Source organism: Syngnathus floridae, chromosome 7 (assembly GCF_059516105.1).
Source record: "Syngnathus floridae isolate MCC-2025c chromosome 7, RoL_Sflo_1.0, whole genome shotgun sequence".
Classification (NCBI taxonomy): Eukaryota; Metazoa; Chordata; class Actinopteri; order Syngnathiformes; family Syngnathidae; genus Syngnathus; species Syngnathus floridae.
This window is the reverse complement of record NC_142419.1, coordinates 5309499-5332057: the sequence shown is the minus strand read 5'-3', so window position 1 is coordinate 5332057 and position 22559 is coordinate 5309499. Positions and strand designations below refer to the sequence as shown.

General features: G+C 41.8%; 1 protein-coding gene and 1 long non-coding RNA gene across 6 annotated transcripts in view; one reads left to right on the top strand and one right to left on the bottom strand.

Annotated features, from left to right (window-relative positions):
• Window positions 1-1534: 1534 nt before the first annotated feature.
• The window catches only part of LOC148394851 (uncharacterized), a 33298-nt gene continuing 12273 nt past the window's right edge, over window positions 1535-22559 (top strand). For 2 of the 5 annotated variants that reach the window (XM_088380805.1, XM_088380804.1), the window contains exons 1-16: window positions 1535-1702; window positions 2083-2160; window positions 2366-2477; window positions 5366-5579; window positions 5788-5952; window positions 8329-8436; window positions 8545-8625; window positions 8812-8910; window positions 14513-15352; window positions 15861-15914; window positions 16394-16518; window positions 17820-18461; window positions 19352-19483; window positions 19746-19932; window positions 20044-20118; window positions 20191-20313. In XM_088380805.1, the coding sequence (XP_088236931.1) occupies window positions 2088-2160; window positions 2366-2477; window positions 5366-5579; window positions 5788-5952; window positions 8329-8436; window positions 8545-8625; window positions 8812-8910; window positions 14513-15352; window positions 15861-15914; window positions 16394-16518; window positions 17820-18461; window positions 19352-19483; window positions 19746-19932; window positions 20044-20118; window positions 20191-20313 (3030 nt within the window). In that variant the 5' untranslated portion in view covers window positions 1535-1702; window positions 2083-2087. The remainder of the gene's footprint in view (window positions 1703-2082; window positions 2161-2365; window positions 2478-5365; window positions 5580-5787; window positions 5953-8328; window positions 8437-8544; window positions 8626-8811; window positions 8911-14512; window positions 15353-15860; window positions 15915-16393; window positions 16519-17819; window positions 18462-19351; window positions 19484-19745; window positions 19933-20043; window positions 20119-20190; window positions 20314-22559) is intronic. The other 3 variants (XM_088380807.1, XM_088380806.1, XM_088380808.1) reach the window with 3 other exon arrangements.
• On the bottom strand, window positions 3927-22546 carry LOC148394852 (uncharacterized). Its single transcript, XR_015859434.1, has 4 exons — window positions 21614-22546; window positions 7787-7895; window positions 5742-5946; window positions 3927-5502 (listed from the first exon to the last, which is right to left on the bottom strand). It is a non-coding gene; the product is annotated as an uncharacterized LOC148394852 (long non-coding RNA).

The following is a 22559-nucleotide window of genomic DNA, read 5'->3' as shown; positions in this document are numbered from 1 at the left end:
AAATCAAATGTTTCATGTACTGTACAATATAGCAAGAGTAAAAGCAATTATGGCTTCTAGAAAATACTCTTGTTGCCTTATCGTCAAGTTTTGTACTCAACAAATAATCTATAATTGTGGTTATGATCCATATTATTCGGGTTGACCACGTTTGAGTGGGATATTCAAATTTCCCAGCAGCATTGAAATCATCAGATCAAAATGTATGGTCCAGCGCAGGGGTGGGCAATTAATTTTTACAAGGGGCCACATGAAAAACCCGAGTTGTGTCAGAGGGCCACACCTACGATAACTTAAACCTGCTCAATTTTCTTCCATTGTAAAATACACTAAATTATTTATTTTAAGTAGTTGGTACTGGTAATTAGAATACAATTATTCTGTTTATATTTATATTAAGCTATGTGAAATTGTGGTGTAAAGGTGAATTAAAAAAACAATTATTAATCAGTACAATTTATTCTTAACTTCTTTAACTTTTCCTCAAATGACAACGCCGCTCCATCTCTGGGTGTGAAGTTTGATAAAAAGTCCTTGTTGGGCTTGCAGTTTTTGCTAGCAATGCATCAGTCTCTGATGCGCCCTGTTTATCAGACAGATGTATTTTTTCTCATGCTTGGTCGTGTAATGGCGACTCAAATTATATATTCTTTAAACACAGCGACCTGTGTACCACAAATCAGGCACATGGCTTTACCTTTCATTTCAGTAAAGAAATACTTGGCAGTCTATGTCTTGTTGATAACACAGCGCTCCTTGTCAACTTTTCTTTTCTTCGCGTGAGCACACATTTTGAGGGCAGCATTACTTCGCGCTGTTCACCTACACGCACAGCTCACATGCACGCACGCTACACGGAAGTGCGACGCCTTTCAAAATAAAAGCGAAACAGTTGTACGCACGACACAATTTTTTATTTTTATTTTTTAATTACGATTGGCCTCATGCGGGCCGGACAGGGACGCACAAAGGGCCGGATGTGGCCCGCGGGCCGTAATTTGACCAGATTTGGTCCAGCGGATATATCAAAACAAAAGTATCCAGTAATCTAGCTCACAATAAAGTTGGACTGTCACGCTTTAATGTGTATTGATTTGACATCGTGGAGCCGATCGCAAGTTATTCAATTTATTAATACATAATGTACAAACAGTGGTCACTAAAAAAATAAGGGCAACATAAGATTGGTCTTGTTGATTTTGTAGCGGTGCGTAATATACTGAATGAATTATTTTTTTCCCCCAAACAAATGTAAGATTTCATGCTGTTAAATGTTGTGTCAATATTTAATAAATGAGTCATAAAAAAAGACGTGGTTCTTTTTTTTAGTTTTTAACGTGCTGTACGTAATTACGTATCTACCCTCAAAATATAATTAAACCAAAAAAAACAATACATTGAGGTGAATGACGGAAACATCCCTGTTGTTTTTATTTTTTATTTTATTATTATTATTTTTTATCGCATAAACAGACAACTTAAAAATGTAACCGAGCAGGCAAAATATTTACGGTTTCCTGAATGTCTCAAGCGGCCAGCCAATAACAGTCTATTTCAGGCCGTCAACAGGAAACCAGGGAAGCGTCCTTGGTGATGTTCCTATTTGTATAAGCTTTTCTTTTTGCATCTTTATCAGAAACAATGCCCGCGTTACTGAGCTGACAGAACCTGGAAAGGCAAAGGGCAGTCGGACAGTTTAAAGGTGAGCTGATATGCAATCCACAACTTTTATTTTTTTTACCTGCTTAGCTTTACGTAGCTAAATGGCGCCTAGCTTACTTTGTTCAGTGTATGTATTTGAGCCGCTTTTCATTCTACGGATTAAGGCGCCGAAATCCTTGTACATAAATTCATCAAAATATTACCCTTAATTTTTATTTACATGTTGAGCTCGGGGACATGCTTTTACGCTAATGTATTTGAAACTTACCGCGTTCTTTTGATATTTACATGTCTTAGATGGAATTTCTACCGGAGTCAAATTCCTTGTTTGGCATGCTCAAACTTGACAAATAGAAGATTGATTGATTGATTGATTGATTGATTGATTGATTGATTGATTGATTGATGTGTTATCTGCAGTAATCATGAGTGCGCCGACCGGAAAACAGCTTATCCTTGAGGAGGACTTTGATGAAAACTATATTCCATCTGACCAAGGTAAACCATTTTTTTTTTTTTAATCATTGATTGATGCCATAATACACAAACATTGGAAATAAATACAAAAAAAACCCATGTATTTATTGGTCTTTTTTGGTCATGTCCTACTGTGTCAAAAGCCCACAGTTTCACATATCATCAAGAGCTTCTATGGTTTTAACATCTACTCATTCTTAATGTGTTGTTTTCCCCATATTATCAGAGATCAGAGAGTATGCAAAGGAGATAGGCATTGATCTTGAGAATGAGAAGGAACTCATGTGGCTCGCCAGGGAGGGAATTGTTGCACCTCTTCCACCGGAGTGGAATCCTTGGTAAGTCAGGGGATGTACTACAGTCAACTTTCTATGAGATTTTGATAAAACACTGTAACCATGCAAATATACATTGGTGAAGTTCTATCTTAAAGGGTAAATGTATATTTTATACAAGCATAACTTGGTGCACCTAAAGCTGATATTAATATCAGTTTTATCTTTAATTTTCAGTTAACACAATTTCAAGTCACTTTATATAAACTATATGTACTGCCATCTTAATTTAGCTTTGAGTTTAAGTCACTTCATTTCCAATTTTTGTCTTTCTATCACTAACCGGCTGCAACATTTTGAGAAACATGATCAGGTTAGGTAAATGGGATCCCCAAGTTTTCAGAACTGTAGTCATTAGTGTAATATAGTGCAGTTCTACACTAATGCAATACATGTGTTTAATAAATAATTCTCTGACAGATTGCGATTAGCCGATGACCAGTCCAAGGTGTAACTCACCTCTGTTTTATTTTCGTTTATGACCAGTGGCACTGAAAATGTGGTTCCCTCACCTGACCTCAGTACAAGCAGTGTGGCTTAAGTTCCCATTTAATGACTTTATAAATATGTGCCCTGTGATTGACTGGCAACTAACCCAAAGAGTAGTCTGCCTTTCACCGCAGCTCCAGCTTGTTGCGACTCTGATACGGATTGTAGAGAATTGATAGATGGATTAAAGTTGTGTTCAATCAGTATAATTTTAAGGACCTGGCTACACTGAAATCAAATTTAATTAATGCAAGACAAAGATAATCCTTCAAAATTTACATCATCCCTCCACCGTAAACTTGGTGTTATTATCTACAGACACAATTTTGTCTTCGCACCTCTTGAATTGATTTGAAATAAAATTAACTTGACAACCAGTATTATAAATTTTCCATCCAAATTAAATAACTTTTTAAATTTTTTTTTATTACTATGGTTATCAACTGTGAGTTTTGCCTGCCACAGTGGCCTGCACACTCTTTTTTGTTCAGGTTTTAATACTGATTGCAAAGCATTATAAAGACAATCCGATAAGATCCAAGATGTTTGCCTCATGTTATAAGTGTGCAACTGAATTTAAGCAGAAATAAATTCACATTTTGAACAGGCATCTCATTTGCTTTGACTCATTAAGTCATTCATTTCATTCTTCACAGTCCCTTCTTTCCATAATTCGATTAAGTAAATCTTCATAATCATTATGCTGAGCGAACTTTTCTTTTATTTATTTACAATTCTTTCAAGCTATTTGTGCACTTAAAATGTAACCACATCAAGACTGAGATTCCACTCATCACTGCAAATTATCCATCCATCCATCCATCCATCCATCCATCCATCCATCCATCCATCCATCCATCCATCCATCCATCCATCCATCCATCCATCCATCCATCCATCCATCCATCCATCCATCCATCCATCCATCCATCCATCCATCCATCCATCCATCCATCCATCCATCCATCCATCCATCCATCCATCCATCCATCCATCCATCCATCCATCCATCCATCCATTTTCTGTACCGCTTGTGCCCACGGGGGTCACAGGCGTGCTGGAGCCAATCCCAGCAGTCATCAGTGGACACCCTGAACCATCCGCACTCGTACTCACGCCTAGGGGCAATTTGGAGTGCTCAGTCAGCCTACCATGTATGTTTTTTGGGATGTGGGAGGTAACCGGAGTGCCCGGAGAAAACGCACGCAGGCACGGGGAGAATATGCAAACTTCACACAGGGAGGGCCGGAGATGGTATCGAACCCACTCCCTCTAAACTGTGAGGCGGATGTGCTAACCAGTAACACCATGCCACCACTCCAAATTAATTGGATGGATAATGTGGCATTTGGTGAAGGACTGGCTGTTCTTGACATCCGAGAGTGGTGGTGCTCGTGCACGTTGATGTTTCTTTATCATCTGCAGGGAGATGTCAACAGCAGGCCTTCAACAAGCTACTTATAACAGTATTCTTAGTTCTACTTATTGTTGTAGATAGAATTTTGAGAGTAAATTCATATTTCTATCTATATATTTCTATTTCAATTGATATTATTTCAGATAGTCCCTATATTCTTGACTGGCGTAGAGTAAACTGAAACAGTTGATTTCATTCCCTGCTGACTTCTGCCCTGTCTTCTTCCCTGTTTAATTTATGTTCACAACAAAAGTAGGGATGGGCGAGTACCGATATCAGGTATCGGTATTGGTGACGATACCAGCCTTATTTCACAGTATCGGTACTCGTGATGTTGGCTGATACGAGTACCGGCCGCCCTATTGTGGTTGTTTTGCGATCAGGAACTAGGAGTTAGAATTTAGAAGAATAGAAAATTGCAATTTGCAAAAGAGAAATGCTATACTTTTATCCATCACATTTTTGGAAGGAAATTTCATAAATCTAAAGTACCAATGGTATTGGTGCTTAGTATCGATATCCGTGACTAATCAAGAACTGAGTTCTCGTACTTGTATTTGTCAGAAAAAAAAAAACCCATCTCTAAACAAAAGGCATACGCACAAGAATCAATGTGTTTGGACCTTTTTTTAAACATACTGAAAATAATACTTGTCAGAGTAGTAATTCTGCTGTGCATTATATTTTTCTAATATTGTCTTGAAATCTTTAGAAGGATACAAGCGTGTGAGGAGTCCACCTGTAAATAAAACCAATTTGTTTAATTTCCTGGTCATTGTTAGATCTGTATGTGTCCCAACCAGGAATATATTGGTACCTTTAAAAGACAAAAGTTCAAATTTGGCGACGCATGCCACTGTCAAAGTTTACGTTAGTACCACAGCTTCCAATAGGTTTTGAATAACAAAAAAAGTTGATTAGTGTAGATAAGATACCTCACTGTTACATATGTCATTTTTGTGCCAACTTGTGATCCCCTTTGCAGCCAAGATGTCACAGGAGACATCTACTATTTCAACTTCTCCTCTGGTGAGTCTACTTGGGATCACCCCTGTGACGAGCACTACCGCCGCCTCGTCATCCAAGAACGTGAACGCCTGCAGAGTGCTGCTGCTGCTGGGGCTACAGGGTCCAAGAAGAAGAAGAAGGAAAAAAAGGAGAAAAAAGATAAAAAGAAGAAGGATTCAGACAAAAGTGGAGTGAGTGGTTCTCCAATTTTCAGAAGAACAGAATAGCATACATTGAATATTTTTATGTAAAAGGTTTTACCTTCAATCTTTAAGATACAAAGAGAGAAAATAAATCAAACCAATCAAAAGATTTGGGAGGAAAACTATCATTTCCAAAAACAAAGTGATTACATTTGCTGTATACATGTGGAAACGTCTGACTTTGTTGTTCTTGAAGGGCCTGAGCTCAACGTTGGGGTCTTTGCCACCTCCACGAGGAAGCCTGGTTTCTCTCGGTGGTCTTGATCCTCCTGTCCTCGGCCCAATCTCTGGATCTGCTTTCCCACGCCCTCTCGGGTCCGGGGGGCTGGAACGCCTCAAAACATCTCCTCGGCCTCTAGGGGTAATCTGTGATTAGTTAATTATACGATCGAGGTGTATTCAAAACTACAGTGGAACCTCCAAATGTAATTGGCTCAAAGGTTTTACAATTTTGAGTTCAGCCAAATGTTTACAGATGAGTGAAAGAGGAAAATACGTAAGATGATAATCATAGATATACCGTATTTGCCGGTGTACAGGTCGACTCGGTGTATAAGTCGACCCCCTAAAATTCGACGGAAATTTACGATTTTATGATATATCCTTTGTATAAGTCGAGCTCAATTGTTGCATTATATTAAACTTCAAAATTCAATATGCGAAATTTATTGACGAAATGTGTTCAAATTCCGGGAGGCCGTGCGCATGCGGCTGTTTATAAGCACCGCGGAGGAGATCGCGGCCGGCGAGCTCGCGCACGCCACCCGGCACCAACGGGAGGCCGGAAATAGCTCCAAGCCGAGCGGATCGGCACTTTATAAGCACCGCGGAGGAGATCGCGGCGCCTCATTGGACTTCCAGCGGCCGGCGAGCTCGCGCACCCGCCCGGCACATCCGGGAGGCCGTGCGCACGAGCCAAGTGGCCGAAAATAGCCCCCGCCGAGCGGATCGGCTGTTTATAAGCACCGCGGAGGTGGTGGCGGCGCCTCATTCGACTTCCAGCGGCCGGCGAGCTCGCGCACCCGCCCGGCACATCCGGGAGGCCGTGCGCACGAGCCAAGTGGCCGAAAATAGCCCCCGCCGAGCGGATCGGCTGTTTATAAGCACCGCGAGGTGGTGGCGGCGCCTCATTCGACTTCCAGTGGCCGGCGAGCTCGCGCACCCGCCCGGCACATCCGGGAGGCCGTGCGCACGAGCCAAGTGGCCGAAAATAGCCCCCGCCGAGCGAATCGGCTGTTTATAAGCACCGCGGAGGTGGTGGCGGCGCCTCATTCGACTTCCAGTGGCCGGCGAGCTCGCGCGCCCGCCCGGCACATCCGGGAGGCCGTGCGCACGAGCCAAGTGGCCGAAAATAGCCCCCGCCGAGCGGATCGGCTGTTTATAAGCACCGCGGAGGTGGTCGCGGCGTCTCATTCGACTTCCAGCGGCCGGCGAGCTCGCGCACCCGCCCGGCACATCCGGGAGGCCGTGCGCACGAGCCAAGTGGCCGAAAATAGCCCCCGCCGAGCGGATCGGCTGTTTATAAGCACCGCGGAGGTGGTGGCGGCGCCTCATTCGACTTCCAGCGGGCCGCGCACTCGCGCACGCCGCCCGGTTCAAATTTTCTAAGTGCAACGCACAATGAGATGCATGAGAAACGGCCTTGGTTACCATCACATTTGAAGCGATGAATACGAAGTTAAATTTTATGACTCGGTGTATAAGTCGAGGTCGATTTTTTTCGGTCGATTTTGGATCGAAAAAGGTCGACCAATACACCGGCAAATACGGTAAATGGAATTCACTACAATGTAGGAAAGCAACTGAGCAAATGAGCAATACAAATATTATCTACGGCAATGTAGCAATGACAAACACAAATATATTACATGTATTTTACTGTCAAGTGTATTCCAATCGGAGTGGTTTCGCTTTATTTTAATCAGAATAAGTGCTACAGAAAATGTATGAAGATACTTGTGTTTTACATTTAGTGTCCTTTTACCTTTTGTGTATATAGTTAAAGATATAATGGTGGTTGGTTTATGATATGACCCTACCAGAAATTCATTTACTTTACACAAGTGGCCATGGGAACATTGTTTTGAATTAGAACAGAACTTGGAATACAACCTGCATATTTATGGAAGTGATTATTTCCAACTTTGGAGGTTTATGTTGTTGTTACACACAGTCTCTTGTTGTGGAAAACGTACCTAACATAGGCAGAGGCATCCTGGATTTTAGTTCCCAGTCAGTGACGATATGAATGAATGTGAGTATGAATGATCATCTGTCGCTTTGCGTGCACTGGGTTTTATCCGCCTGGCGAAACGTGAGGAGAACAAAACATTAGCTGCCTTCGAAAACACTTGCAATTATTCGGAGCTTAGTGAGAGAGGGGCGTTAACTTTGTGTCAGTTGGCATAGGCTCCAGCTCCTTGCCACACCAAATGGGTAGTGCAACAGAAAACAGACGGATCAATGAATGCTACACATAGAATCGTGAAGATTGCATTGATGTTACAACTGGAGCCCTTGACAATTATTAATTATTATTATTATCAGTGGTAGTGGTACTAGTAGTAGTAGTAAAGAAAATGTTTGTATTTTGTATTTTGAAATATAATACTTTATACTTTACTTTTATATAAATAAAATACTTTGTATTTTGAATTGCACTTTCTGTCACGCACGTGTGTTTATCTAATAACGGTGAAGTCAGCACAGTGCTAATTTTGATTTCCTCCCTTGTCAGGCACTCCGTAACAGTGGTGCTGCAAATGTTTTAAGCCCCAAAAAGGAAGAAAAAGTTTATCTTTCCATGCCTGGGTTTGATGATGACGATGAAATCTTGGAAAATGAGGTGCAGTATATCGATTCAGAAATTAGCTAAAAGGCAGTTTGGGCAAAAAAATCGACAATAGCAGTTGGTTCTTTGATGATGTGATGTTTTTTTTTTTTTTTTTTTAAGTCAAGTCAGCGGTCTTCAGACCGGCAACTGATGAACCTCCACCTGAATCTGGATGACCTCAGAGAGGGCATAATATATGAGGTACACAGAACACTAAAAAAACATTTTTAATGCCTTATTGGAATTTCTTTTTGATGGTATAGTTGATTTGTTTATTTCCCTTTTTACACCTTACTTTAGGACCATGTTTCTTATGATGCGTGTGTGTGTGTGTGTGTGCTTGTGTGTGTGTGTGTTTGTGTTTACGTGCACACGGGTGTTGGTCAGGACAGTGACGGTGGTGCAGCAGCACGAGTAGAGGAAAGGACTGAACCAGAAATGCAGGACATATCTGGAGGCCAGAGTTCTGAACCACCATCTCGACAGGTATGCTCATAACACATACATAAATACAAAGGTGTTGGTCTCTTTTTTTTTTTTTTGCGACTGTTCTTCATTTTTCATTTAAAATGAAACATTTTTGTATGTGTTCATTTTAGTTATGGCTTGATATTTATAGGCGTTATATACATTTTAGTCATAGCTAATATTTCCTCAATCAAGCAAAGCAATGACAAACTACTCATACAGCGTTAAGAAAATGTAGATAGTTTAATTTCTATATGGATTTAAAATCTACCCTAACATTTCCATGGGAATTTAATTTGACAAACTACTCATACAGAGTTAAGAATATTGAGATAGCGAAATTTCTATATGGATATAAAATCTACTGTAACAGCTCCATGGGAATTTAATTTGACGTTCTCTGAACCTTTCAGTGCACATGTCTACTTGTTCAATATTTCAGTACTTTTTACAGTACTTGCTGTTCTCTCACAAGGAGCTTAATGTCGATATAGAACAGGTCCTTGATCCATGAATCAGTATTAGAAATGGTATTCAGGTGTATTCAGCAGGTGGCAACAGAGAAGCATTGCAGAAAGGCATAGAAGTGGATGTCATGGGGTGGGAGGGGTTAGGCGCCTATTTAAAGAAAAAAAGAAGCTCCCTTTTAGAGGACAGAAATCTGTGCAAGAAGTACTGAAACACTGAACAGAGTTTTAAAGGTTGTAGTGCCTTTTAGATTTATCCTAAAATTTCTACAAAAAGCCGACTATATCTAAATTTTTGGGAGAAATGGATGTTTGATAAGTTTTCTTTCCCCCATGACTGCACCACACACTATTCAAAGACCCTCATCCATACACAGTGCTTATTAAATTTATGAGACGATCTCCCAATATAAGGTTTATGCCATGGACTGTTCTAAATTAGCAGCGTTGGAAATTAAATTAATGTTCTCCCCTGTAAATGCTAATGCATGTACTATGTAGAAACTTTTAAAAGAAAACATATTACTATGATGCAAAAAGTAATTACCATATTTTCCTGACTATAAGGCGCACCTAAAACCTCAAATTTTCTCAAAAGCCGACAGTGCGCCTTATAGTCCGGTGTGCCTTATATATGGAACAAATTCCGGCCCGCGTCTAAATTTAAACTAGCCCGAAGCAATGTGTCATAAAATCAATTATAAGTGGCCCGCTGAAGACTATGAATCATAAATCAAAAGGACTATGGATCATTATTTTGTGATTATAAAGTAATTTGTTGCGTCTGAAGTTGAAATGAAAAAGATAAAATGGGAAATGATTTGATTTGGATTAAAAATCTGACATGATGCAACCTGGCCTGTTTACTGCAGTCACAAACACAAATATCAACCTTCTTATTCATACAACAATAACAACAATAAAACAAACTTAATACATCTAATAAAAAATTCATTCTATTTTCATAAAATTGTTAATTTGTTACCGTATTTGCCGGTGTACAGGTCGACTCGGTGTATAAGTCGACCCCCTAAAATTCGACGGAAATTTACGATTTTATGATATATCCTTTGTATAAGTCGAGCTCAATTGTTGCATTATATTAAACTTCAAAATTCAATATGCGAAATTTATTGACGAAATGTGTTCAAATTCCGGGAGGCCGTGCGCATGCGGCTGTTTATAAGCACCGCGGAGGAGATCGCGGCCGGCGAGCTCGCGCACGCCGCCCGGCACCAACGGGAGGCCGGAAATAGCTCCAAGCCGAGCGGATCGGCACTTTATAAGCACCGCGGAGGAGATCGCGGCGCCTCATTGGACTTCCAGCGGCCGGCGAGCTCGCGCACCCGCCCGGCACATCCGGGAGGCCGTGCGCACGAGCCAAGTGGCCGAAAATAGCCCCCGCCGAGCAGATCGGCTGTTTATAAGCACCGCGGAGGTGGTCGCGGCGCCTCATTCGACTTCCAGCGGCCGGCGAGCTCGCGCACCCGCCCGGCACATCCGGGAGGCCGTGCGCACGAGCCAAGTGGCCGAAAATAGCCCCCGCCGAGCGGATCGGCTGTTTATAAGCACCGCGGAGGTGGTCGCGGCGCCTCATTCGACTTCCAGCGGCCGGCGAGCTCGCGCACCTGCCCGGCACATCCGGGAGGCCGTGCGCACGAGCCAAGTGGCCGAAAATAGCCCCCGCCGAGCGGATCGGCTGTTTATAAGCACCGCGGAGGTGGTCGCGGCGCCTCATTCGACTTCCAGCGGCCGGCGAGCTCGCGCACCCGCCCGGCACATCCGGGAGGCCGTGCGCACGAGCCAAGTGGCCGAAAATAGCCCCCGCCGAGCGGATCGGCTGTTTATAAGCACCGCGGAGGTGGTCGCGGCGCCTCATTCGACTTCCAGCGGGCCGCGCACTCGCGCACGCCGCCCGGTTCAAATTTTCTAAGTGCAACGCACAATGAGATGCATGAGAAACGGCCTTGGTTACCATCACATTTGACTTCCAGCGGCCGGCGAGCTCGCGCACCCGCCCGGCACATCCGGGAGGCCGTGCGCACGAGCCAAGTGGCCGAAAATAGCCCCCGCCGAGCGGATCGGCTGTTTATAAGCACCGCGGAGGTGGTCGCGGCGCCTCATTCGACTTCCAGCAGCCGGCGAGCTCGCGCACCCGCCCGGCACATCCGGGAGGCCGTGCGCACGAGCCAAGTGGCCGAAAATAGCCCCCGCCGAGCGGATCGGCTGTTTATAAGCACCGCGGAGGTGGTCGCGGCGCCTCATTCGACTTCCAGCGGCCGGCGAGCTCGCGCACCCGCCCGGCACATCCGGGAGGCCGTGCGCACGAGCCAAGTGGCCGAAAATAGCCCCCGCCGAGCGGATCGGCTGTTTATAAGCACCGCGGAGGTGGTCGCGGCGCCTCATTCGACTTCCAGCGGCCGGCGAGCTCGCGCACCCGCCCGGCACATCCGGGAGGCCGTGCGCACGAGCCAAGTGGCCGAAAATAGCCCCCGCCGAACGGATCGGCTGTTTATAAGCACCGCGGAGGTGGTCGCGGCGCCTCATTCGACTTCCAGCGGGCCGCGCACTCGCGCACGCCGCCCGGTTCAAATTTTCTAAGTGCAACGCACAATGAGATGCATGAGAAACGGCCTTGGTTACCATCACATTTGAAGCGATGAATACGAAGTTAAATTTTATGACTCGGTGTATAAGTCGAGGTCGATTTTTTTCGGTCGATATTGGATCGAACAAGGTCGACCAATACACCGGCAAATACGGTATTATTTTAATCTTTAACTTTTCTGGTAGTGCAATTGACAACAGTTTCTCATTTGCAATATCAACCTATCTGCAAAGGATATGGTAAAGGATATAGTTACATATTTACAAGTTCATTCACAATGGTAATGGTTCGTGGAATGTCGGTGCGAATGGTTGGCCCCTATACAGGACTGTATCAGAAAATTAATGCATTAATGGTGCGCCTTATAGTCCAGTGCGCCTTATATATGGACAAAGTTTTAAAATGGGCCATTTATTGAAGGTGCGCCTTATAGTTCGGTGCGCTTTATAGTCCGGAAAATACGGTAGTTATAATCCAGGAATGTTTGAAGTTAGTACTTTACAAAACACGGGAACATATTAAAGTGATTTATTAATGCATTAAATAATAGTTATTCACATTTCTGAACAGAAAAAAAATATTTTTTGTATTTGAATGCTTTTCTTGCTTAATAACTGACTAATTTGTAATGGTAATTCTTATACAAGAATTACATTCGGGTATAAAAAGGTGAATCTGTCTTTGTAAATCAAGAGTTCACTGAAGCTGAGGCGCTTCATGATATTAGTTGGTGTCTTCAATGAGATGTGGACTTTATTGAGTTCTCGATGCTTAATTGGGATGCATTTTTTGAGATTACATCTGGAATAGTTTAATTGTCAGAAAACTCCAGTGGTTGCTGTTCCAGCTGACTTTGATCAACACAAAGCATCAGTTGTCTCTGTTTCTAGTTTTGATAAAATTGTTATTGTCTTTGTGACAAGTGTTTACAAGTTCACTACCTCTTCACCATTCTCTAATTTAATCATATTTCCATCTTATCCTCCTTTGTATCTTTCTTTCATCTTTCTCTCTTTGTATCTTTTGTGAAATTTGCACCATGACCCAGGATGTGTTTGAGTAGCTTCTGTGCTGCTGGGATCTATCCTATGGGCATGGCTGCCACTGTACCTTCCTCTTTGTCCTATTCTCTACCTACTGTCACTGCTACTGTTTTGCCATCTGAATTCCAACAGCATGGTCATCCTCGTGTTTTTGTTATTTATAGTTCATATTAAATAAGACCCATCACAAATTAGAGAATCACACTATGCGGACCTGTGCTCACTGCAGGATCCTCATGGTTTATAGACATTAGTACCTATAAGCCCCAAGCTTTTTCACCCAGTTTAGCCGCCTAATGGCTTTAACCAGAACACTGCTTGTTTGAGGATTTTCCGTATCCTGGGTGCATCAGGTTCTTGTCAGTTCTCTGCTTCTACTCAGTAAAATCATTAATTGCATTGTGGAACAAAATTTATGATGACTTAGGTTCAATGTTTTTTTTTTTAATTGTTTTTTTTAATTTGGGGTGTGGAATAAAAAATTTTTTCCTTCAATTTTTCTCTTTCACGTCGAGTTTTAGAGCTATAGGTTCATCATTTTCTTAAAAAGTATGAGATAAATGTCTATGTACGTATGTAAATAAAACACTAAGATGGGATAGTTACAAGGTTTCAATCCCCCCAACAAAGAAGGATAAAATAAAATAGAACTTGGAATGATATGCCTATGGCTGCAAGGTTAAGATAAAAGGCAGTCCTTTTAATTCCTACTACACTAGCTTTTTGTTTGCAGATCTTGATAGTACAGAGCAGACCTATTGGGCGCTGTGCATGTCTTAACTGTGACTGTACAAACAAGCTGCTATGTATTTGGAGATAATTCCATTTGAAATAAATTGACAAGTCTTACTTTAGTTTATCAATAGAATTTCGCACATCTGGTAAGATGTGGAGAAAAAAAAATTGATGTGCTTAAAAAAATGACAGCTATTTGGAATCGTCATAGCAATTTTGAAATCATCATGCCAATTTTGAGAGTGATGATTTCCCCCCTATATCATTTTCCTAATGACAGATTTATATTAAGAGTTTGAAAAACTATGACAAAGTGATTTTTTTAATTGCTAATTTCCACTTAAATTTAGGATTGATTTTGTTTTTAATGGGCGCGGCACACATACACCAGTGCGCTCAACAGACCAAAATTTTCCCTTACATATTATGTAAGGGAAAGCTTGTATTTGATTGCTTTGCTTGCTTAATAACTGACTAATTTGTAATGGTAATTCTTATACAAGAAAGCTTGTTTTTAATCACATGCATGTGTCTTTATTTGCCATGTTCTGTATTTTCCATGCGTACTGACTGTTTGTCATCTAATGTTTCTTTCAAAACACCACCAGCCAGTCCTGCATGTTATTTGTCAAGATTATCACTGCCACTATCTCTGCATGCATGTTAAAATGATCTGACTTTTGTTTGTCTGCCTGCTTCCCCTCACTACCCCTTCCTACTTTTCTCTTCCTTGTGTCTGTTTGGAATGGATGGACTGTTTACCCAAGGACTCTTTGAGGGGCCGCCGCTTATCCCCTCTGGCAGCTCGACACCATCTCAATGAGACTATGATCGAAGGAGAGCCTTTTGAGGAGACTGAGTACAAAAAAAAGACCCAAATTAAATATGAGGAAGCAGATGAAAAAAGTAGAGACAAAAAGGGGGATGAGGGGGGAGGTCATGACACTCCAGAAACTGAGCATAAGCCATCCAGTGATTATGAAAGTGAAAAGAAAGACAAAAGTGATGGTGGAGGAATAGATTTTTTACTAGATGAGGAAAATTTGGACAAGGTCGGAGACAAAGATGACAGACCCGAGACAGTCCAGCATGATGACAAGGAGACAATAGAATGTGCAGAAGTAATGGACAAAGATGTGCAGGAGAAAGAGAAAGGCAATAATATTGTTGAAGACTCCCAAAAAAATGACACAGATGTGAAGGAAACTGATTATGAGGGAGTTGTGCATCAGAGTACCACAGATAATGATGGTGAACATGACGGAATAGAGGAAGAGGATGGTGAAAGTCATGGTGATTTGGAGCGATGCTCCCTGAGTCAGAGAAAATTGACAGATGATGAGGAAGTTTTGGAAAGTTGTGTAGCCAGTGATCATGGAGAAACGCAGGGGGGGAGAAAAGAGTTGAAAGATGAATTAGACGCCCAAAAAGCTCAATCAGCATATTTGAATGAAGAAGAGGAGGCCATTGAGATGTTTGAGATGGCAACAATTCAATCTGCGCAGCGCGGCAAGGAAGCAAGACTTGACGTCCTTACAGTGTCTCACCAAAAGAGGAAACCTGGCAAGATGGAGAGCGTGAATAATATATCCCTCCTTCCTGCAGAGGTAGGGTTTGCTTTTAAATCTCTGCGTGCTGTGTGCTCACATGACATGTTGCTAGCTTACCTTTCCATGCGGGGCGAGTCCCCAAAATCCAACCTCAGTCTTAAGGAGCACATGCAGATAATAAGGATGCAGGCTATTCATGTTTTGCGTCTTATTTTAATGTGTGATATATTGGCCAGAGACAGCTTTCCAACCAAATCCTTGGTCATTTAAGTTGTCTTGTTTTTCTGCACGCATGCTCACTTTGTTTTGGCAACACTGGTTGGTTTGCACAACAGAAGCATAGCATTTGCAGCGATATGGCTTCTCTGGACACTGATTTTGTGTGTGTGTGTGTGTGTGTGTGTGTCTGCGCGTGTGTATGTGTGTTCGTGTGTGTGTGCACGCGCTTTTATCAAATGTGCGCACATGCACATTTGATAAAAGCAAATCCATGTATCCATATCCACAGTGGTTAAGTGCTGTTATCGTCAATTAGGTGATTGCATGTGTGCGCGTGTGATTGCAGCATTCTGATTCCAGCGATGACATTAAGCAGGGTTCATCCTCCATAATTGTGAAGGTATTGTGATTATGCAATGTGACTTTATCTATCCTTCACTTGAATGATTTTTTGTGTGTCTGTGTCTGTCTCTGAAAAAGATATATCACTCCCCCAAACGTTTAACAGTTCACCCTCTACAGAAGTATGTGCTGCAATTGAGGGACACTCTTGGTCAATAAAACTTAGTTAAAGCAATAAATCTCTGTGGTCATGCTACAGTATATCAGATACGGCCAAAACCGTGACTCCCGACTAATTTTTATTGGTCATGTCTGCTCAGTGCGAATGTGCGCTCACATTTGGAAAGCAGCACAAGACAAAACTAGATTATCTCTATATCTGTAGAAAAGGTACAATGAATGTGGGCTGGGAAATATTTTATTTGTCATAGTTTGCTTACATTTGAAAATTTTTTTTGCACATATTACTATAGCAAAGTTAAGGCCAGTGATTCGGGACAACTTGTTTGGTAAGGTATTTTTTTTGTCTCCACCTAGATGTCGGAAAAGGTTTTGGACTTTTCCGATCTGTCTGGCTCTGTGAGTCCATTAGAGGATAATGATGATGAAGAAGTAAAGAAAGATGAGATGGATAAGTACATAAAGGGCGAGACTGCCAAGAGGTTAGTTGCTTCCATGCTGTTTATCTATAGTAAACGAATGTTTATGGTGAAATTGTTTCTACAGAATAGACTCCAGACACCAACTACCTTGTGTTTCTAATGCACTGCCACTCATTTTTCCTATACATTTCAACCAAACGTAAGAAACTCATAGATAGACTACACCAGGGGTCACCAACACGTTGCCCGCGGGCATCAGGTCGCCCGTGAGGACCGCATGAGTCGCCCGCAGGACTCTTCTAAAATTAGCTCAAATAGCGGCACTTGTCAGTGAGCTGTATCAATTTATTTTACAGTCAAACCTCGGTTTTCTAACGTCCAGGTTCTCGAACAAATCGGAAAATTCGAGATTTTTTTGCTTCGGTTGTCGAACAAAATTCGGAGGTTGAACCTCGCGAGATGAGCCGGGAGGACCCGAGAAAACCCGACTGCGTGGCCCGGATGCCGACTGACTCCGTTGTTATTGTATTTTCGTTACTTTGAGGATTGTATAAACCCCTAATCATGCCTCCAAAGAAAGCAAGTAAAGCAGTAAAGCCATCGTAAAACACAAAGACGCTATTAAAGCAATGCGACAGTGAGCGCCCGGCGCCCTGCGGTTGCGCGACTGGACCAAATTAAGCTCCCTGGGCACTGAGGTCCACTTAAATTTTGGAATGTACATCAGGACTTTAAAAATATTTTCTAAATGTCAGCGACGGCTCTGTCACAATAATGCGCCCAGCGCGGTGCAGTTGCGCGGTGGGCGACACGTTACGGTTCCGCGTTCGACGGTGCGCTGCAGTTGCGCGATCGGACAAATATGCGCAAATGACATTTTTTTTAAAAAAGGCGGGGGTTTTTTTGTCTTGAAACGGATTAAATTTTTTTACATTATTTGTAATGGGAAAAATAGATTCGGAATTCGACCGATTCGCTTCTCGAACCGCCTTCTGGAACGGATTGTGGTCAAAAACCAAGTTTTGACTGTATTTTTGCTATTCTTGTTAAAATCACACTTGCATGTGAACTGGAACTGACAATAATAGCACAGTGAAAGCCAAATTGAGCAAATTGGCTATTTCAGAAGTCTGTGTCAAACTGGTAGCCCTTTGGCTTAATCAGTACCCAGGAAGTAGCTCTTGGTTTAAGAAAGGTTGGTGACCCCTGGACTACACAAATTTTTAAAATTGATAAATGAATGAAAATCACATTTTCTGTTCTCAGAGTAGTGACTATTAAAATTAATGAACATTGTCATGAAGGACTCCAGAGGCAAGTCATTCTAATGAATTGACATTCAAAATGTGCTTTCTCCTAAGGCGTTTGCAGTTTGCTGTCAAAGACAAAGCGGAATATCCAAAAGTAGAAAGACTCGTGCTCCACCAATCAAATGTTGGGAGCCAACAAACAGCAACTGGTCTCAGCTCAGGTGTGAATCTACCCAGGCCTGAAACATCTAGAGGTCGACTGTCCAGAACTTCCAATGCCCAAATCAACGAAGGAGAAACTGCCACACAGAATTATGTGACCACATTGGAGAAAGAAAACTTTGGAATCTGGAAAAACGAGAAGAAAGAAGACCGGGAGGAAGGAAATGAGTGGAGGAATATTGAAAAGGAAAAGAGTCTAAACGAGAGGAGCAGTGAGCTTGACAGGAAGCATGGCAATATCGTTTCGGTAGTGGAGAACCGCAATGAGCAAATAATGGGGGAGAAGAAAAGTAGATCGTTTAATCTTCAGGAGACAATGAGCAGAGAGGAAGAAGAGGAGAAGGAACGTTTGAAAAGAGAGAAGGAGATGAGAATCTCTCTCTTCATGGAGGAAATAAAGAGAGAGGAGGAGGCAGAGAAGGTCCAATTAATGCAGGAGAAGGAACAAAGAAATTGTCTCCTCCAAGAGGAGCTGAGAAGCAAAGAACAGGAGGAGATAAAACTAACAGAAGAGAGTGAAGAAAAACTCAGGTACTATCATAATCACGTTCAATTTGTCGATGTTTTTTATCAGCACTTTGTATTTTGAAACGTTATGTTTTGTTTAGAATCATCTCTTTGTCAATCAAATGGTAGATGTGAGAAATCTAATACAAAAAGGATAAAGAAGCTAACAAATTCAACAGATCATCGGCGTAAACTTTTTTTCTCTGCAGAGCTAACAAATTATGGTCCTATAGCCAGGATACTACGATTTGTTATTTTCCAGTCTCACAGTTCTAGTAATTATCAATGATACTGAAACAATGGGAAGCACAGTGGGGTACTGGTTAGCACGTCCGCCTCACATTTCAGAGGGTACGGGTTACATTCCACCTCTGACCCTTCCTGTGTGGAGTTTGCATGTTCTCCCAGTGCCTGCGTGGGTTTTCTCCAGGTCCTCCCATTTCCTCCCACATCCCAAAAACATGCATGATAGGCCATGCCGATTGAGTGCGAGTGTGATGGTTGTTCAGCTCTGTGTGCCCCGCGTTTGGCTGGCAACCAATTCAGGGTGTCCCCCGCCTACTGCCCGATGACGGCTGGGATAGGCTCCAGCACGCCCGCAACCCCCGTGGGGACAAGTGGTACAGATAATGGATGGCTGGACTAAAACAATGTCATCTACATGTCACTTTTCACCATTTTCAAATATTTCTTGTTTTAGCAAGAACCGCATTCATTTTGAGTGGTATCTAATCCAAGATGTGTAAGGTCATCATAATGTGTCATTTGCATGTTAATACCAAATAACATTTACTGTTGAAAAACACCCACTATGAGTTTGTTTGTTTGTTTGTTTGTTTGTTTGTTTGTTTGTTTGTTTGTTTGTTTGTTTGTTTGTTTGTTTGTTTGTTTGTTTGTTTTTTCTGCCTTGTCAGGACTCTAAAACAGCATCTTCTGTCCAAGAGACAAGAAGAGGAGGTAAGGCTGAACATGGAGTCTGACCGGATCCTGGAGGCACTAAAAGAATCTGCTTTGAAGGAGAGAGAGAGGCAGCTTCACGAGCTCAGGTCAGAGTCACGAAGGTGCACAGGAGCACTTGCTGCATGAAATTATTTTTATAATGGAAAAACACAAATCGTTGCTTGCTTGAATTGCTTGAATGTTCATGTGGATTTAATAATAATTATATTAATACTGATACAAACATTAAATGATTTATTTGTCCAAATTGTAAACATAATAGATGAATACGATGAATGGTCACATGAAAGGAATGTACTAAGCTTTAATTGCTAGAATGTTGACGTGTAGCTATTTTTTTGTGTTCAGGGAGGAGAGTGAAGCTATGCTGAAAGACTTGCGTATCACACTTGAAGAGGAAAAGGCAGCAGAACGTGACAAGTTGGAGACTCAGAATAACTTGGAGATTGAGCGTCTGAAGGCGGAGTCAGACGGGAAGCTGCGAGCAGAAAAAAAGAAACTCCAAGAAGAGAAACTAAGCTCTTTTAAACGGGAGGTAGTTGATAATTTTTTTTTTATTATTAAAAAACCCCAGCAATGAGCATGTTAACGAGACACAACATCTTAATGGTAATTTTTTTACTGTCTGTTTTTTGTGTGCTTAAAGGTTATTGGTACCGAGAGCAGGAGGGAGTTGGTTGGTCCACGTCCTGAAGAGCAGCTTGCAAAGTACCACAGAGAGGTACTCTATTTGAAGTACTTTGCAAATTCACTATGATAAAGCTTTCATTCGACCGTACTTTTCCTTGTGCAGCTGTCTGATTTGCTCGTGGAAGTGCGGGAAGAAGTGCAGCGTGACCATGAAAAGAAACTGGAAGCGCTGAGGGAGGAGCACAAGAAAGAGCTGAACAACATCAGAGAGAAACAACTGGAGGAGGTCAGTTGTTTTTTCTGCTATTTCTGCTCTCATTGTGCTGAGAAAGATGTCTATCTAAAGCCATCTATAATTTCAGCAAGCCGACATTCACATAATTAGATGGAGAAACAACACTTCTAACAAAATCACAAGCAATAAGTATTGTGTACTAAATTTCTGATTGTCAACCAGGCAAACAATTTCATTTCGAAGGGCTTTTTGATTCATGTTTGTTTTCAGAACTTCACGTCTGTTGTGTTTTTAACATGCCTACATATGACTTAGCCCTATCTCCTATTGCAAAACAAATGCGAGAATATGACTTACTCCCTAAAACTGTTTATAATTGCCTACCGCATAATTTAAACAGGAAAATAAACAATGATTATAAAACAGTTTGATGTTTCAGACTCGTCAACATTACCCTAAAAAATAAATGAGTCACAAATGACTGGAATTTGAAAAAAAGAGTGTTTAGAATAACATGCAGCAAAGTCACTCCATAATGTCAATTAACAGCCGATGCCCAATTAGGGCTGCTCAATTAATTGGATTTTAAACATTATTACGATTTTGGCTACACAATCGCAAAATTCATATAATCGAGGAAAAATTATTATTTGGACTTTCTGTTTTGAGAGTGTAGAGAATGGAGACCCAGTACATATTTAATAGGAACATTTCTCTTTTAAAACATGTCCAATAAATGCTGTTTCAATTTCAAAAACATAATCATATAAATAATTGTGATTTTAACATTGAACAAAATAATTCTGATGACAATTTTACCCGCAATCGAGCAGCCCTATGCTTAATTTAGCTTTCTCCCGAGAGACAAAGATTTTTCTCTCAATCTAGTATCACTTCAGTTTACAGTACTTTGTTGTACCCGGACCCGGCTTTTGGGCCCATCTTGTGGCATTTTAGGGCATTTCAGAATGCCGAGAGTTGAGTTTTCATAATGATGTGAGAATAGGTTCCACAGAAAAAATGCAAACATTGCATGAATCATCTTTTCCAGCTCAAAATGAGATAACAGATTTAAATATAGGATTACCGTAATTTCCGGACTATAAACCGCAACTTTTTTCCAAAATTTTGAACCCTGCGGCAAATCAGATGATTTGTTTCACAAAAGAAGTGCCAGAAAAATAACAGATTTTAAATTGCTGGATTCTGTCCACAATTTAGGGAGCGCGTTATCTGCGCCTCACGGCAAAAGCCTTTGCCAATCACCTGTTATCCAATTTACTCACTGCGTGCTCGTTTTATTTCTTCAGATTTAGAAAAATGCAGACACTGAAGCAGAAATTAGACTTACACAGATTGGTTGAGTTCAATCACAATTCTTGTTCAAAAAGCTGTGTTTTCAGGAAAGTACAATACAGCGCTGGGCCCTTCAAGAGCGGAAAGTCTCCATTCAGAAAAGGCAAAGTCCAAGGTTGTTAGATCAGTTTTATATTCAGTAGCACATTGTGGGCCGGGATTGATGGGCGATGAGTCTTCGGGGTGGGGCAAGTTCGAAGGAGAGTCTGCTTGCATGGGAGTGGTGCTGATTATGGGCGATTCGGTGTGGAGGTGGGGGGCTGTTGGTGTATGTGTGTGTGGAGGGGGGCTGTTGTCTTCCATCCTGTCTTTCGGCCTTGGCGATCATCTTTGGCCGAGTTCTCGGGTGGGGGCTGTTGTCTTCCCTCCCGTCTTTCGGCCTTGGCGATCATCTTTGGCCGAGTCTTTGGGTGGCTCCTTCTGGCACCTGCTGGTTTTATCTCCACGTGACCTTCCTGTGAACATTCTTCTCCAATCTTGGACATACACTGTCGTACTGCTGGATTCTTTTAATTTTGTCATTTTGTACGAAATTATGTTAGCTTTTGGCTGTGACATCATTAATCTATTGCTATTCTTTTGATACATCATGTCTTTGCTTATTCTTAGTTTAATCATGCTTCCAACCGTATCTTTTCTTTGTTAGGCAAACTATTTCCCTCTGTGCAGAGCGTTCAGTAGTAATCAAAAACTGGCGTCTAGCATTAGTCAAAACACAAGATACAATCAAGTACTGAACGGTCAAGACGACTCTGGTCGTGTCCATGATTCAGAGAAAAAACATCAGGCATGCATTACACAGTTCCTTAAGGGTCATTAAGCTATTTAGGCAATATATCAAAAGTCATTTGTTATTTCAAAGTGCTCAGAAATATATCAGCTCATAAAGCTATAAAAACCTTTCTCATCACCACTTATCAAAAATGTCGAGTTATGTCTTC